Raw genomic sequence first — 18,738 nt, 5'->3', positions numbered from 1 at the left:
TGTAACAAAATTGTTTCAAATGAAGTTAAAGACAACTAAGCACTACTAGAGCCATTTTACAGAAAAAAACCAAACGAACTTTTTGGCCAACCGAATACCTAGAGTTTATCTTTTAACACACCATTTCCACCCCAAACAGATTATTAAACCTTTTTCTTAAGTATGTGATACTCAGTAAGTTCATAACTAAACTTCCTAAACCTGCTATCCCCTCCAGAACTGGTTCTCTTCTAGGGTTCCCTGGCTAGAGTACCAATTCACCATGGCTCTAAAGTTCATTCCTATCTGGTACACTATACTTAATGTTGAATATGCATTTGTTCTTGTGGTTGAAATCATGTCTTATGCTTCTGTGCCTTGTAGCATAAAGTAGGTATTCAGTACTTGGAGATAGCCTCTCTATGCCTGCCTAAGAAACAATTCCAAAAGGGGATGGTGTTTTGGGTGATGGCTATGGTGTGGTTGTAAATAACAGATTATCATCCATCTCCTTTTCAGATCTGGATGGTGCTCTACTCTCAGGGCCAGACTGTGATAGGAATGTGAATGTGAATGCAAACTTACTCACTGAAACCAGCTTGGGTCAAGATGGAGGTGATGTTGGTAGGTACCGTAGGAATTTTAAAAGTACATCCAAGAGGATTTGAAGACTAAGAAGTTTTTGTGTACATGTTTATTAAGGACCTGCTGCAGTTACTTTTCCTTAAAGGAGAGTCGTCTTGTCTTTTTTTGTTTGTTTGTTTTTAAAGGGGAGTCTTGTTAACCAGTGTCACCCCAATAAATTCAATACCAAGGGAAAAAACAAGAATATTATATGTAAATCTTTTCATCTGTGGTGGCTATGATTATGATAGACTTTGGAAGCCTAATAAGTACAAATAGATAATGTGTTTCTTGTTTTGGAGGACATTTTAAAACTCTGAAATAGCAAAAGTAATTATGGTGGCTTTCTGCTAATACATAGATGGAATGAGAATGGTAATTATCAGAATGATTAATGTATTTGAATTAGCTTTGATGTAAAATAATAGTATGATTGCTGATGGCTACAGAAATATTAATTTTAAATAGTGATGTAGTCATACCTCAGTACTCGTTGACTTCAGAACAAATCACACCCTGTACGCATTGCATTTTGACTAAAAAAAAAAGTGTTTCAGCACTCAGCACTTGTTAGGGACTCCTTGCACTTGCTAGAACTTGTATGAGTCAAGATGCCGTCCCACAAGAGAAAATGCTTCATCACTCATTGAATTAGTTTCGTACTCATTGGTTTCCACACTCATCACAAGTTCCAGAATGACTTAACAACAAGTACCAAGGTACCATTGGATCTCTATCAACTGTACTTTGGGGGAAGCAGCCTGCAAGTGAGGACAAAGAATCCATGAATATTCCAAGAATTACATGAGTACATTATGAGTAAGTTAGAAATTGAAAAAGCTTTCTTTACAGAAGAATGCAAAGCTAATAAATACAAAATAATGATGGAATTGTAAAAATACCTATTTTGCAATACCCACAGGAAATAATTCAAGATCATCACTGGATGATAAACCACTGTTGATGGGCTTACATGATGATTGAGTGAAAGGTGGTTGTAATGGGATATTCACATGGCCTCAGTAACTTCCAATTACAAAGAGGAAAAGATATCTTTACAATAAAGAGATCTGATGAACATGACTATAACCAAGTGATTAAACTTAGTACTCGTAGTAAAAGAAACTGAAATAATGTGCCTTCTGACAGGATACATGAGCTGGCACACAGCATCATCTATGTGGCACTCTTGCCAAAATGTTTCACCCTGATCTAATCATGCGGGAAAATCAGACAAATCAGCACAAATCCAGCTGGTCTGGATTCTAACATATTAGTGCCAGGAAAGAAACAGAGGAACCACCAGATTGAAGAAGATCAAGTGAATGCACCGTGTCAATCTTGATTACATCATGGGTTGAAATAATGACTAAAGGGGCATTTTGGATATTTAAGTATGTTATATTGGCTAAATGATAGTCATTAAATAATTTTAAATTTTCTTGAATATGATAAAGGTACTGTTTAGGAGAAAGTTATAAAAGATACGTGCTGGGTTTAGGGTTCATGGATGGGTGTGTGTTGTTTACAAATAGATGGGAAAAGGGTGTGTATGTAGACATATAGCACATGGGACAAAAGTTATATTTGCTGAATATATATAAAGGGACAGGGATGTTCACTGTTTAAATTCCTGTAGCTTTGAAATTCTTTTAAAATTTGATAGAGGGGGGGACAACTAGGGGCCATTCTTACAGAAAGCTGTTGGGCTTCTGATTACAGTATACACTGAACAGAATTAAGCCATCTACATCAAACCTTGTTTCCAACTGAAACCAAAGCACAACAATCCCGTAGTGTACCAAGTGTGTGTTTCAATTTACTGTATGCAGTCTAACAAAAGTTTGGTCATAATTTACCAGATATACATTAATGACTTAAGCAGTAAAAGAAAATTCAGCTTAAAGAGAGTAAGTTCATGTCTTGAGGAAAAGTAAAAGTACATTAAGAATGTAAAGCCAAGTCCAGTTTCTATGCAATAAGGTGGTTTTTCCTAACTGTTGAAAAGAATTTACAAAAAGGTTTTGAAATGAGCAGTTTACAAATCAGATGGGTTGAACTTTGAAAACTTTGTTTGTGCAGAGAATTATTACCAAGTACAGGAATATTTTATTGCCCTTGCTTTGGTTTATAAATCTATTTCAAGAATGGATGGATTCAGTTGGGCTATGTGAATTGATATGTAAATTTTTAAATTTGCACATGCATATTTTTAGTGGGTATTGGTCTATACAATTTATCTCATTCTCAAAAAAAAACCAAAACCTTGATTCAGTCACTTCTCTTTAGGTGACACTTTGATTCACTGGAATTTTTGCAACTGAGATCAGCCTTTATTACAACTTTGACTTTAAAAATATTGCTTTCTTTTTAGTTTGCCATTATGGAATAATGTACTTAGAAGGATATTATTGAACAGTAAGCACAGTTTTGAGGTAGATCTTTAGTGACCTTAATGATTCTTCAGTGTATTGAATTACAAAGGAATACCTTTCTTCAAGCTGCTCTTGTGTTTCCTACAGGAGGATAGCTCTACTGGTTCTAAATTTGGAGAGATGACAGAAGCTTGGGATAAAGCTTTCTTAATTTGAATTATTTTGAATTTCAGAATGTTCTCTTGCCTATTATCATGAACGCTTTTTATTGTATCTTTACTGCAAGTTATTTAGAAACATAGAATTGCAAGCTATTAAAAATTTTTAATTTTCCCCTGGCTGGTGTGGCTCAGTGGATTGAGTGCCGGCCTGTGAACCAAAGGGTCAATGGTTCGATTCCCAGTCAGGGCACATGCCTGGATTGCCAGCCAGGTCCCCAGTAGGGGGTGCATGAGAGGCAGCCACACATTGATGTTTCTCTCCCTTTCTCTTTACTTTCCCCTCTGTCTAAAAATAAATAATAAAATCTTTTAAAAAATTTTTAAATTCCGACTCTTAGAGTATCAATTCATATATTGTTTTAGGGCTATTCTACGTCTATTCTTTTATGTAGTGAATAATATTTAGTTGAGGATACTGGCATATCTAACATGATTTCTTACTGTAATATTTTAAGTATTTTGAGCAAGTCAAAAATACCTTGTACCTGTTAGCATTTGCCAGATACATGTACTCAACAAATAACTAAAGGGTGTATACTTGACATTAGAAATCAAAGGTAAGACAGGCACAGTCCTTGCTCCATTAGAGCTTACTTGGTTTTGCATTGATTTGGATAAGAACTATGAATCACAAAGCTCAGACTTCAGAAATGTGAAGATGATCTATACCATCCCACAGATACAGATATGGTGACTCACTTTAGGATTCTGAAAACCACGGTATAGTTAAATTATATTAATTATGGGTTCAGAGAGCTTTCCTTTTTTCTTTTCCCCTTTGTTTTTTGGTTATGAAACGGCTTTCCTAACAGTAAAAAAGTGGTTTTTCAAGTACAAAATAATTTATGTTAATATTAATGAAGTGCGATTTTTAAATACCTGAGGGACCTTTTTGCAATGTTGGGTATTGATACTGTCACCAAAGAAGTCTTAAGTTCTTTTAATTTTTAAGAGAGACAATATATTGAGTTGGCCAAAAAGACCATTTTGGGTTTTTGTTCCAAAAAAATAAGACAACTGAACAGTACTAGAGCCATCGTATGGAAAAAACTCGACGAACTTTTTGACCAACCTAATATCTGGCAAGTAGATAATAGGGAAATTAATTCTTAGAAAACTCATTTTTGGCAAGTATTCTTTTATCAAAACCATGGTGTCTGTGGAAGGAAAATTGAGCCTGGAAAGGAGTATTCAGGCAGAGGTGAGAGTGAGTGCAAGGCCTTGAAGTAGGAGCCATCTTACCACAGAGGGACAGCAGAGAGAGCAGTGTGGTTGGAAAGAGCACCCAGGAGGTGGACGGAAGCAAGAGCTAGGTCAGGTAAGGCTTTGTAGGGTATTGGAAGTCTTTGGCTTTTACTATGAGTGAGATGGACAGTCCTTGTAAGCTTTTGAGCATAGTGCCAGCCTCCGACTTAAAATTTAAAAAAGAATATGATGATGATTGTGTTGAACAAAACCCCAGGAAGGCAGATAAACTGATGGCTGTTAAAAATAATCCAGAGGCAAGGGTTGATGGTCAGTTGGAGCAGGGTGGCAATAACCATGGAGGATTGTGGATTCACATTGCTAAAGAATTCCCAGATACAAGGAATACTCAAGGTGGAATTAAGTGCACAGGAGATAATTCCTACTTTAGCTAGTCTGAAGATCCTGAAGATCCTCAGGTACAAATTCCCTAAGGGACTTCAACTATTCTATTTTGATTCTACCTTCTGGATTTCCATTTAAGAGGATGGATTTAGAAAGAGGTTTTGATGAAGACTTAAATGGGCATTCAGTTACCTTGCCCCAATGTGTCTGCAACCACAAACAATAGACTAATAATCAAGAACTTCACACTTGCAATTTACTCGCGTTTGTATTTTTCATCCTTAATACCTTTTTCTTTACCAATTAGTCTTAAAATAAGACTGGTTGTTTTGGGGACAAAAGAAGACTATCCTGTTCCACAGCTGGGCCTGGAGGTGATGTTCTCAAATGATAAAATAGTCAAGAATAGCAACTGTTAAGACAGAGCTCTGTTTTGAATATATTTGAAATTTAACATTTAAAGGAGTAGTTTCATGTGGTCTCCACACACCATTAATAAAATTGAGATGTATTTCATTGAATTTTTCCTGTGGTTGAATTTTATTTTAAACTTAATTGTCTTCTGTTTAAGATGCTTGCCAGTTAGGATGTAATAATTAGGATAATAAAGAATGAAGACATCTCAGTTTCAGACTAAAATGTAGAGTTTTTTTTTTATTTTATATTAAGCTTCTCTATCAAAATGCTCGTATAGTTACTGTATTTTTTTATTCTAGCAAGAGACATATCTTTAACCATTATTACATCAAAATAACTTTTCAATTGTATTAGGTACTTCACATGATTTCAAGTATGGCCTAATGCCTGGCCCATCAAGTGATTTCAAGTATGGATTGCTACCAGGTACTTCAAACGATTTCAAGTATGGATTGATACCAGGTGCTTCAAACGATTTCAAGTATGGATTATTGCCTGAATCTTGGCCAAAACAAGAAACTTGGGAAAATGGCAAGTATTAGTCAACTAAACATCTCTAGAATTATTTAAAATGCTTAACAATTAAAAAGCTTCCATATTCTACATTTAAAAAAAAATCAAGAGCAGTAGCCCTGTAGCAGACCCTGTTTTCAGGAATAGGTAAGCTATTGATAACAAGTTTTCTGTTTATATGTAAGTGCTTATTGTGTGTGTTTTTTTAATTCTTAAAGGTGAATCATCTCTAAACATGAACAAGTTAAAATGCCCTCATTGTACCTATGTAGCCAAGTACAGACGAACACTAAAAAGGCATTTGCTCATTCATACGGGAGTCAGATCCTTTAGCTGTGATATTTGTGGAAAACTGTTTACTCGCAGAGAGCATGTAAAAAGACATTCCTTGGTAAGTAACTTTAAATGTAATTGATGTTTATGTCGATAATGTTGAAGGTATTTTAACACTGTGACCTGCAATTTTAAAGAAAGTTGAATGTTACGCAGTTTTAAAGAAAGTTGAATCTTACGTGGAAAGAATATAATTTATGAACTGATACTGAAGTTTATACAGCAAAACAGTGGTATATTCACTCACGGTTAAACAAGTGATTAAATTTTAGTGGTTCAAATGCATTATATTGTCTACACTGTCCTTACTGGATTTTTCCCCCTTCAATTAGGTGCATAAAAAGGATAAAAAGTACAAATGTATGGTGTGTAAGAAGATCTTCATGTTAGCAGCCAGTGTTGGAATAAGACATGGATCTCGACGCTATGGTGTTTGTGTAGACTGTGCAGATAAATCACAGCCAGGAGGGCAAGAAGGTGTAGATCAGGGACAGGATACAGATTTCCCTCGGGATGAAGAATATGAGGAGAACGAAGTAGGAGAAGCTGATGAAGAGCTGGCCGATGATGGAGATGATCAGAACGACCCGTCTCGATGGGATGAGTCAGGAGATGTTTGTATGTCTCTAGATGATTAACTGGCCTACTATACTCCTCAAGGATGCTGCATTTGGACATAATATTAATCGACAATTTGAATTGTTGAACTTGAAGGCTTGCAAAATATGGTACATGCTGGATGGTAGTTTTGTTGCTGTGAAAACTGTAGGGTCAAAGCCTTATAGCAAAAAAATTTTTTTTTATATTTGCACAGGACTGTACAGCAAACAACCTTGTGGTTGGATTACATGGAGTTCCACAACTTCAGTCAGTTATCAAAGTAAAAATATTTTTTATTTATAGGATATACAATAATTCTTTGGGTCTTATGAAAATGGAGTACCTGTCCTTAAAGAGCTGACATTCATGTACCAGTGTAACATGAATGAAGAAAATCCATTTATGAGAAGACAATGACAGCTGGCCCAATTATTTTGTCCATCAAACCACTCAGGCTAGTTTGTACTAGTAGAGTTTTGTTTCAATTTTTATTTTTATTAATTTTATTTTTTTTAATACAGATTTTCAGTGAGGGGTCTTTTCAACCCCATTGGTTGTACTTACCTGTATTTTCCATTTTAATTTGCTTTATAAGTTAAACCAAGTCTCTTCTAGTCTTAGGTATTTCTTAATTTTGCGCTGATGGGCATGTTTATAAGAACTGGAGAGGTAATTTATTGGAATGAACTAACTGACTTCCTCCATTCCCCCTTCCTTTTTGACATGAATTTTACTACTTCACAAATGAAGAATGATGTTACAAAGTTACCGTGGTGAAGTTGACAAATACCACTAAATGATTATGATTTAGAAGTAACTTTCTCCTGCTGCTCTAATCTGATAAATGGTTACTATATGATGTTTTCTGACATGGTTTTGGTTTTGGGTATCTGTTACTTTGGCACTATTCTTGTTTGCCTCTTTTTATTTTTGCCAGTGTACTATACCTCAGTCCTATTTGAAAAAAAACAGAATCTAATCAAAAGAAGAGTCATAGAAACAATAAGTAAAATGATTTAAGTTTATACTCCATGTCCAGTTTGGTTAGCTTGTTATGCAACATAAGTGAAATATCAGGTTTTTACTCTTGTGCCCTTTTATTATTAAAATTAACACAAAAATTGCATTCTCTTTTGTTTCATACTTACTGGGATATTGAGTGTTTTAAAATTATGAAGACAGTTTTTCACCTTGATACATAGTTTTCCTAGTAGTCATGATGATTGAGCAATCTGCAAAAGTCTTACAAATAAAATATTGAGAGGCTTTACAATTTATTGTTAACGAAATTTTCCAGGGTATAAGCCGTGATGTATTACAAAGTAGAAATTGTCAGATTTATTTAGCCTGATGATAGATGAATTAGCTGATTGTAAAACTCACAGCAGCATTTCACATAATTAATATTAACATGCACAACATTTATCAGGAACATATTGTATATTATATAAGAGTAAGGGATATCATATTTTCAACTTTCTTTTAAATAGAAATTGAGTATATTTTCCTATTTTATATCAGGTAACTAAATTATGCTAGTCGTGTGAGAAAAGTTGCAAAGTACACTTTCACAGACAATTCTTTTGGTGCTCCATCTGATCAAAGTCAAAACATTGATACATACAAGAGACAAGCTTTCTCACTTTTTCTGATTTCAATAGAATAATGATTAAATGTTAAAGACATTGATGTTTCTGCTTGGATCAATCAAAGATGTAAAGTACAGGTACATGGTTAGATGCATCTTTCGTTATCTAAACTTTATTATAGTTTATACATAAATGTAAAACTGACATGAATAGTTTTGGTTTGATTTTTGTTTAGGGCTGAAGAGTATATCTTATTCTCAGAGTACATCTTATTCTCAATGTTCTAGATAAATGAGTAAAATGTAGTTCTGGTGGGGTCCAAAGTAGATGTTTGTTTGGCAAAGATACTATGAATGAAAAAGTATTTTAAGCGTAAAATGTTCTGCATTGTGAATATGTAAGTATAGTATAAAGATTTCTTTCATACCATTTATCCCCCCCCCCTTTAAAATAAACCATAGTTTACAATTGGTAGATCTGTCTATATATAAATATATATTAAAGAGAAAAAATATATATCTGAAAACCACCTAAATCTGCTTTATTAGACTACAGTTCACTTACTGCATAGAAACTGGACTTGGCTTTACATTCTTATGTACTTTTACTTTTCCTCAAGATATGAACTTACTCTCTTTAAGCTGAATTTACTTTGACTGCTTAAATCATTTATGTATATCTGGTAAATTATGACCAAATTTTTGTTAGATTGCATACAGTAAATTGAAACACACACTTGGTACACTACGGGATTGTTGTGCTTTTGTTTGGTTTTAGTTGGAAACAAGGTTTGATGTAGATGGCTTGTTACTGTTAATTTAAAATATTCTATAATTGTCCATTACCTTTTATGTTGTGTTGTGACAGATTTGGCTATATTTTTAGTCAACTGAAATATGATACTTTACAATTTTGTTTTTAGAAAGGTAATCCAAAGGAAAAATGTTTATACTCTTGAATATATTAGCCTCAGCCTATATAAAAATTTCTTCTTTAAAGTAAACGTTTTACCAGAAACAGAATTGACAGATTTTTCTACTTGCTGACTGCCTAACTTATTTTGTTCCATGATCTCGAGGGACTGCCTTTACCCCTCTAGATCTTTTTTAAAAAAATAGTTTTAGTACTAAGGTATACTACTGGACGTTTCTATTTTTTTAAGTATATTCTTTTTCTGACTTACAGTACATTTCAGGAAGTTGATAGATACTAAGAACTTATGATTGGTCTCTGAGGTAACAATGGAGAATACTCATAATTTTGTCTGTGGAGCCCTGGCAGAATTATGTGTTACACATTTGCTGAATTTTTCTCTTGTAACATATTTTACATGAGAAATATTTTAGAGCTTTTAATTTTAATGAAAGGGAAGAGTATAGACTATTTCTTCCTATTTGCTCTGTAGCAACAGACCCTCTCATAAATCAAGATCATAGATTAGTTCTTAGGCTTCTCACAGACAGTTACCTCCATATAGTTCCCTCTTTGTCATTGTTTTTGGCCCTCGTTTTTTATATTCACTACATGTTTTGCTAAATTCAATACCCTAGCAACTAAACTGAAAGAATAAGAAACATGGGAAGGGGAACTGAACATTCATGAGTAGCTTTGAAATTTAGGGGGAGAACACTAGCTGGTTTGGGTATAGCCATCCTAATGAGTGAGATGAATGAGTAATCTCATGTGAAGCGCTTAAGAACAGTATCTCACAGTTTAATAATAGATGTGAACCAAGAGGAAAAGAAATGAGAAAGGGGGAAAAGAGGAAATGAAAGGATCAGGGCTTGGAAACTTCTCTCACTACAGTGTGTATAAGGCCTGAAAATAACTGGAGCAGTATAATCATGGGGAAAGTATGAGGAATATGGGTTTTAAAAATCATAAATTTTAAACTTTGATAAGCTTTATTTATATTTTTAGGACTTTGTCAACATAGAATGAAGAGTTTATTTTTCTGAATAATGATTCCAAAAGCTACCATTTTTTAGTGCCTACACGTGCCGTTGCGCTTTATTTTACCTGTTACCCTCTAAGGTAGGTGCTATTGTCTCCATTTTATAGAGGAGGAAAGGCTCCAGAGCAGCCACCTGCTGTAACTTGCCTAATGTAACACTGCAACAAGGGGCAGAGCTGGCTTTGGCCAGGTCTCATCTGAAGCCCAGGCACTTTTTAGGGGCTCTATTGCTGCCTCCTTAAACAGCTTTTGTAGAATTTCAGCTCTTTAAGGAGTCTTCTATGGAGACACATTTTCCCTTTAAAACAGCTATGTTAGGAATTGGAGTGTCTAATCCTTTCTCCCCCAAATATCCTCACGACTCTTTCCTCCTGATACAGCCATTGTTTTGTCACCTAACTACAAATAAGACACCCAACAGTGTGGCACATGCTATGAATTGGCTGTGGCATTTTCATTTTTAAGTGGATGGTTTTTAATTGAAGAACTAAATAGGAACCCCAGTTTTTGTGCCGTTCAGTCACCCAGATCCTTAAACTTAACTATGGTACATAATACAGTACACATGCTTAAAACAGGTGATTTTTCTTAGTCACTTTAGGATTTAAAACGGAAAGCTTTGTTCCTGCTGTATCCCTGCTTTCGAGTGAAGTTGAACAGTTCTAGTTTAAGATGTGTCAGGGATAAGCACACATTAAGCCCTGAATTTGTTGACATTGGGTACTTATATTTTGGAGTACACTGGCTATTGAGAACAAAATTTTGGGTTGAGGAGAGGGATGGTTGAGGCCATTATGAAATGGGAGAATCAGCATTTAAACACTGTAAACATAAAAAGAACACTTTCTTCTGCCTGCTGTTTGTAAAAGCTCTTTGGGAAGATCTTTTACGAAGACCAATTTTTTAATGTAATTTACCTACCTAGTATAAGTGTCCTAAGACATGTATGTAAACTTCCAAAACTGTTTGTCTGTGTATTTAGAAAATACACAAGAATCTATCAAACCTAAAAATATAAACTTGTGAGCACTAAACTGCTTCTGGCTTGTGAATTTTGTTGACTCTGGCATTTAATTCAGATTTCTTTGCATTTAAAGTGTATAAAATTAGACAAATTGGGGTAGGGGAACATGTTTGTAAACTTAGACTTTTATTGTATAATTCAGATATCTTTGTACTTAAGGTTTACAAGTTTGAATTACAGAGTATTTTAAGGGTTCCTGTTTGTATGCTTTTATAACGTGAATAAGTGACTCAAACTACCTCCTAGTATTGCTTGGAGAGCTACTTCAGAGCAGCAGTGATTTGTAATCAGCATGTCATTTATCATGATTACTTGAAGGATTCTTTACAGGTTTTAGAAAACATTAAAATATTTCCCCTGTAATTTACATGTGTTCATAATTTGGGAACAAATGGGTTGAAAAGCAAAGGTAAATCCCTTCATCCTATATTTACTGCATATTAGCAGATTAATGGGTTGTTATAAATACATAAATTTCAAGTCTTTAAAACTTTAATAATATGGATAAACACACTTAACTAGTTTTTTTTAGGTTTTTGTGGTGTTAACAGTAGAACAAAGGAGATTACAGAATGACCAGATGTTCATGCTTTACTAAAGGAATGAGAGTTGTGATTTAGTTGGGAGAAGAGCAAATTAAAGGAGGGGGTGGGGAGCCCATGTAGCATATAATGCCCAGTTTCTGTAACCTTGTAAAAAAACTGTCAAGAGACAGAAAACATTAGGTGTATACTGCATGGTTCCAAGTGATTGAGACCACTTAACTCAAGATTATAGGGCAGTTTTTAATAATTACCCAAAGATGAAATGGGATTGCCTGAGAAAAAAACCCAGATCTACCACTGGAGATGTTCTTGATGGAGTGAATGACTACCTGACAGGCATTTGGCTAAGACAATATTGACCAAAAATTTCTATTGAAGGGTGCTGTATTTTGTTTTAAATTTTTCAGACCATTGTAGGTGCCATTTTTTTTGTTTTGCTTTATTAAAAACATTGATAAGATTATGTATGTATAAATATCCCAGGAAGGATGTTTTGACACCAAAAAGGGCACAATTAAAATATAGAAATCATGTTTCACTTTATGGGAAAAAAATCGCTGTTGAGCTTTTTTTCTTTTTTACTGCAAGTCATCACAAATTTGTTTATTGGATCTGTGGTTAGATAGGAAATCAGAGGTCCTTCAGGCCTTAGTCTGTCATAACTTTGATTTTTGTACTACAGGAAGAAATAAAAAGTGAACTACAGGATATCTATTAAATTGATTAAAGTGAGTAAAAAATAATGCTCCATAGCTGCACAGTGCCTTACTTGCTATGAATACTACCACCTAACCGTCAGCCAGATATTTTTTTCATTTTTCCAACATCACCAAAGTCTGGCAATATGAAAACATTTATCTTACCTTCCAAGCACAATTAAGTACATATTTGAATCTTAGTAAAAGATACACAAAAGACGATCTTACTTGGCACATGTCCCAACAGCTGGTGAGAGAAGAATACATAATTTTTTTAAGTTTGAAGAAACGAGAGTAATAAAGAATTGATTTCCAGAGAGGCTGTTACAGTGACTTTGCCATGAATTTTAGGACCCAGGGCCCCTGAACTTCCATTTTAATATTTCTTCCTACATCAAGCTTATTCAATAAATGTTTTAGATTTGGGGAACTAAAATTAGACTGTAACTACAAAGTATATTCAAATACAATACCTGGTACATAGTCTGAGCTCAATATTTAAGTGAATGATAGTTAGTCATCAGTAACTTAAGGACTTTGCCTGCTAGTGTCTAATGGTTTGTAGCTGTCAAACTAACTTCGTCTAGAAGTAGTTTGTGTGGCCAAGCACATGATATCATGCATCCTGGGCCTTTGAGACCCTTTCCCCCAGTACACCCATAGGTGACCATACCCAAAGACAATGACCAAACCCAAACTATAGCAAAATATTTAGAAATCTCAGAGTCTGGTGATTTTTTAATATACAACATCTCCATAACTCAGAATACTTAGTGACAAGGTTGAGTATTACCTGTTTGCAGCAAAATATCTGTTTTAGGATGATTGGTGTAGCCACTGCTAACATGTAAATATCTAATATTCAGTGTATATGAGGAAGATATGCAAAACTAGGAAGAAAGCCCTATTGTAGTTTGTTCCTTGATATAGCATGCACAATCCATCAGTAAAAGTACTTGGAGCTGATGTTTAAGTTGCCAGTAGGATTTGTGTATCTGTGAAGAGGCATGTTAGGTGATGGCATTTATGTTTTACCATATGAAACAAATACGTGTTCCTGTGAAAGATTCATGGAGCTGAATACTTCTGTCGCCTCATCCCTATTGTTGACTCATCCTCCTGGATTCCTAAATTGGAATGATGATATTTACATAGAGACATAGGTTTTACTGCTCTAATTTGTCAAGTACCATATTTTGCCATGTGTAATGCACTTCTAGTGTATAGTGCATGCCCATGTTTTTGGCCCAAACTTTCAGGAAAAAGGTCTTTTCAATTTAATTCAATTATTTATGTTTAGAAACAAAATGATTGTTGTATTCCCGGGAATTATTTTGCATATGGATATTGATAATTGCTTTCTAGAGTTACACTTTTAATGCATAAGCATAAATAAAAGAATTAACATTTATATAGACACAGAATTAGTTCTACACATGTATAATGCGCACCCTTATTTTCCCCTCAAAAATGTGTTCATTATACACAGCAAAAAAACTGTTCATTATACACAGCAAAATATGGGTAATTGTTATCTAAATCATTAGGTAAAACAATTAGCTCATTCCAAAGAATGTCAATTATAGAATTGGATAACCTCTGAGAGCCTTATCCCCATTATGACAAAAGAAATTTAAGCTATTACTTACAGGCTGTGTAAACAAGTAGTTTTGTATATGTAGGTATGGTTTATCTTTCATTGGTGTTCCTCAGTTTGCCTCTTTTTAAGATTTTATTATGCAGGCTTAGAGATGATTAGAATCCTGCCCTAGACTTCAGGTTCGCCTTCTGAAGGTAGACGACTGCTGTAGTCTGTCAGCTTTTCTTTGTTACTGTGGGTGACTCACCAAACTCAGAAGGGAGCTCTCATTTCAAGCCCCATTTCGATCTATGGACCCCTCCTTTGGCCACACATGGATTCCACGGATGCACATAAATAACCATTTGTGAGAAAATGGTTACCTGTGATGGCCAATGAGAACACACTAAACATTATGTTCTCAGCTATTTCTACAAACCATTTGGGAATGGGAAAAGCTACAAGATTAAACAAGCAGGGAGCTATATCAAAAAGACCCTTCATTTCAGCAGTTTTGAAAAGTGGGAATAATTGGGAGGAGAGGACAGGTAGGATGACTAAAAATGAAATAGTACAGACTAAGGTAAACTAATGCATACACAGCACTTTGCATTGTTCCCCTTCAACCTGATAGAATACTACCCACCTTGAAAATAAATATTTGGGAAAAGTGTGTTACCTACATAATTTTTTGCAGGGACCTTAATACTTTTGTCTTAATTGGCAAACAAAAATGTTTATGAGAGCCATATGTACCTTTTTCTGGGATAGAAATACACATAGGTTACTTTTTTAGTGCCTCCCTGGTTCTGTCAGCTCTGTTGGACCACTCTCTAGGATTAGAAAAGTTCTTTTTTTTTTCCCCCTAGAACCATTTATGTACTCAGGGAAACTGACACCTTAATTTAAGATGTGCAGGCCTAGATGAAGGGACATTGATCTAGTGGAGATTTCCTATCCAATAAAGCAGTTCAGTAAAGATTGCAGTCAGTTGAAGTTAATGTTCATTCCACATCACCTTCTCTCAAAGGATGAAATCAAGAAGCTTCTGAGTCCCGCCCCCCCCCCCCCAGGTTATTCTTGAGGAAAGTGATAGCTTAACTACCTCCACTCAATTCTCTTGTGCTTTTTTAGCATAGCATATTTACACGTCACCAAAATCTCTCAATAGCAAATACCTAATCAGTGTTCAAAATCCCCAATCATCTGTTGCTTACAGGCACACATGTGGGTTTGTGTGTGTGTTTTATAGTTTGCTCTCAGTTAAGATTCTAATAGTTTGTGATAGGAGTCAGCAGACTTTTTCTGATACGACCAGACAGTACATTTTTTTGGCTTTGAGGGCCATAAGGTCTCCATCACAACTAGTCAGCTTTGCTGTTTTTGTACCACAAAAGCAGCCATAAACCAGGTAAATGAATAGCATGACTGTATTCTGATAAAACTTCACTGAGGACATTAAGGGCTGCTGTTTGCTGACCCCCGCTCTGTAAGTTCCCACTGCATCCATCTCTCCCCCGACCTTTCTGTCCTGTCAGTACACACACTGAAGAATGATGTGCCTTCTTGACATCAATGAATTCTGTCCTTTCCAGAATTACAAATCTGCAGTAGCAACAAGATTCAATGCTCTGGTAACATCATTTTAGCTGAGAAGGGTAAAAACCTTAACCATCTTGGCTCTGGTTAAATAATAAGCCATTCATAAGAATTAAGTTAAATACCGCATCCCAGTGCACAAGGTGCCCCTACACACTCCCTGGTTCCTGAACAAGAGAAGTAAAGAATACATCCAGTTCAGAAGTCCATTCAGAGATTAATCTAATTCAGACTTTAGAATATAAGCTATTTGGGGGTCTTTCATTAATATCTACATTCTTAAAAGGTGTCAGTAAATTAGACTTGTCAGTCACTTGGATATAGCTTGAAAATGCTGACCTAGTGAGTAATTGAACCAATGTATCTGACCTGAACACGTTCCATCAAGCCTCGTGAAATAAATTCCCAAGATCAAAGACTGTCAAACGGAACTGGAAGTCTGTCATTGTTTCAGACACATTGATTCCCCATTGTGAGCCCTACTAAGGACAACCTGGTGGCCTGTGTGTTGCTCAGTCTCTCGTGTGTCAAACCAGGTATTGAAATAGCACAATTCTAGTCAAAATTTCCATTTAAAGAGCATTTTAGATATTGCTCCACAGCCTATGTCATCAGTTTGACAGAAATAAACTTTTTAAAAATTCTCAAAAATTTTTTCTATTTAAAACAATTCAACATTGACCTAAAATAGTTTCGAGAGTTTTTTCCTTATTAAGATTCAGATTAATCAGAACAGATGGTCTGATTCTAAGGGACTCTCTCCCATTGGGGATATTAGATCTATTCTGAAAGGACATCTGATGGCACTCAGAAGAACTGTGGGTGCTGTGGCTACAATAGGGTTTCCATCTGAGCCTCCTGTTCACTCCTGCACCTACTGCAATCTAGAGGAGCTTCAGTATTTGAATGAAACTACCCTCGTAAAGGCCACTAATGACTACTAGTCAAATCCTCGCCTCTACATCATTTGGCACTGTTAATAACTGATTTCCTTCATTCAACTCTCCCCTTTTGACCCCATAAGCATGATATTCCCTTAATTATTTGAGGGGGCACTCTCCCAATGTTCTTTCCCTTGGTGTTATTCAGTCCTAAATGATCACAGTGACTTAAATCTTGGTGACTTTCATCACTGACCTCTCTTCAAAGTTAACAAATATTTGTTTAAATAATACATGCATTGTTTGAAGCACAAAGGATTTTTAGTCAGTCCTAATTAGGGTCTTGGTTCTTTCATTCCTTTTGGCTGATCAGAAAGCTCTGTAGACATTAACTGTATGAACTCTCGCCATGAGCTGATATGCCTAGCAAAGTCACCCTTATAACTGATTTTTCTGAAGATATTTAATGCATTCTTGCCATGTTCACACTATTTGATGAGGTGGTGTCTGACTGACTTTGTCAGGTCATATCAGCACGTATATATCTCTGTTATTTAAACTGACTAATCGAATGTTTGAGCTGAAGGAACCTTAAAAACAAGGACTGTATTCATGTTTAGCCAGCCTCCCAACACACTCCATGAATGTTCATAAAGCAGGTCATCTGAGCTTGAGACTCTTCTATTTGTTCTCTAAGCTGAGTAGAGTTGAAATCTGCTTATTCCATCTCTCGATGCCACAGAAATTTATATCGTTCCACATAATGGTCTGTGTAACAGTGGAAATTGGAAAGAAGGTACACTGTATTTGAGGAGACCTTAGGGCCTTAAGTTTTTTTCATTCCTAAGAAACAGTATTCTGTGTTTTCATTTATGTAAGAATAATATCAAAATCCCATACTGTCTATCATTTACTGGTTTAATGTTCCACTTTTGATCTTAAGGCTAAGAATCAAATATTTAACATGGAAAACTAATGCCCAAAGAGAGATTTAAATAAAAATTCAGAAATATTTCTTAAAAGTAGAATGTTAATTTGCAGGCAATACACTTAACATAAGATTATACTTTTTCAAGATAAGAGTAAGTTTGCAGCTTGATATTAAAATGTTAATGTTGCTTAATCCTAGGCTTTCAAGAATTTTATAATTAATTGACTTAATGCAGTATAATTTTACCATATATAAGTTTAATGATACAACTCCCTTTAGAAAATGTATTGCAAGGAAGATGAGAGTTATTTTTTCTTGTAATTGCATTTAGATCTGAAAGATGTGAGAAATATTTCATTTATATTAAATTCTTATAAAACTTCAGCCCTCAGGCCCAACCCATTCCTCTCCTTTACATAGCAAGACAGATTCATAATTACAGCTGCTTTGTTATTTCTTATACATATGTTTTGAAAAAAGATTATGAGTATAGTCCTAGTACATTTATATCACTAAGATGGGAGAATGGGAACAGTGTCCTCATTAAGTAGCCAGTGGACCTCCTAAAAATTATTAAATGCTTATTAGCATAGTATTTTTTTTCTCAATGTTTGAACTTTAGAGTAAGGGGATTCCATAAAAGTAATTACCAAAATGCCTTTCATGAAGTTGATTGCATGCTGTTTGAAAGTTACTATGACATTCTTCATCTCTGTCTCAGCAAAAAAATCCAAGAATACAAGACCTGAGAATCCTAGCATATTCCACCTGTGTAGGTGATGCATTTCACTGCCATTTTCAGCCATTTATGGACATAAAAGAAAAAGAAGGGATGATTTTACTCTTTAAGCACTTATCACTCACATACACCAATTAGTTATAACTTTTACATTTAATGTAAGCAGTTTTCTTTATATTATGATTGTGACTCTGATCCAGACCTCAGAATGTCCATTTTTGGGAAACTAAGTATAAATGATGCAGACATATTTTTTGCAAGCAAATAGTGAATAACTGCATTAGCTGGTTTGCCACTGTAAAAGTCCATTTTTTGCATATATACAGGAAGCGACTTGAAAAATCAGATTTGAGAATTTTTCCAATAGATCATACCATCATTAATGTCCTACGTTTTAACAACATTTTTTCTTATATTCCTGCTTTTATCAAAATAACTCGTTTTTGGAGATGATTAATGAGGCAACTGCAAAGGCAAAATATAGCATTTTGCTTATCCTAAGAGACTTCAGTTTTATTTTTGTAGCCACATGTACACACAGAAAGCA

The 18,738-nt window shown here is 35.0% G+C and overlaps 1 protein-coding gene across 1 annotated transcript in view; it reads left to right on the top strand.

The window, feature by feature from the left end:
* Positions 1 to 11,237, top strand: part of ZBTB10 (zinc finger and BTB domain containing 10) — a 30,272-nt gene extending 19,035 nt beyond the window's left edge. Inside the window, exons 3-6 of the mRNA XM_054595744.1 lie at positions 499 to 603; positions 5,561 to 5,737; positions 5,938 to 6,110; positions 6,385 to 11,237. Coding sequence (XP_054451719.1) covers positions 499 to 603; positions 5,561 to 5,737; positions 5,938 to 6,110; positions 6,385 to 6,690 — 761 coding nt within the window. The 3' untranslated portion in view covers positions 6,691 to 11,237. The remainder of the gene's footprint in view (positions 1 to 498; positions 604 to 5,560; positions 5,738 to 5,937; positions 6,111 to 6,384) is intronic.
* Positions 11,238 to 18,738: the final 7,501 nt, after the last annotated feature.

Source organism: Pteronotus mesoamericanus, unplaced genomic scaffold, assembly GCF_021234165.1.
Source record: "Pteronotus mesoamericanus isolate MK-2021 breed Mesoamerican mustached bat unplaced genomic scaffold, CSHL_Meso_final scaffold_54, whole genome shotgun sequence".
Classification (NCBI taxonomy): Eukaryota; Metazoa; Chordata; class Mammalia; order Chiroptera; family Mormoopidae; genus Pteronotus; species Pteronotus mesoamericanus.
This window is presented reverse-complemented; position numbering and strand designations above follow the sequence as displayed.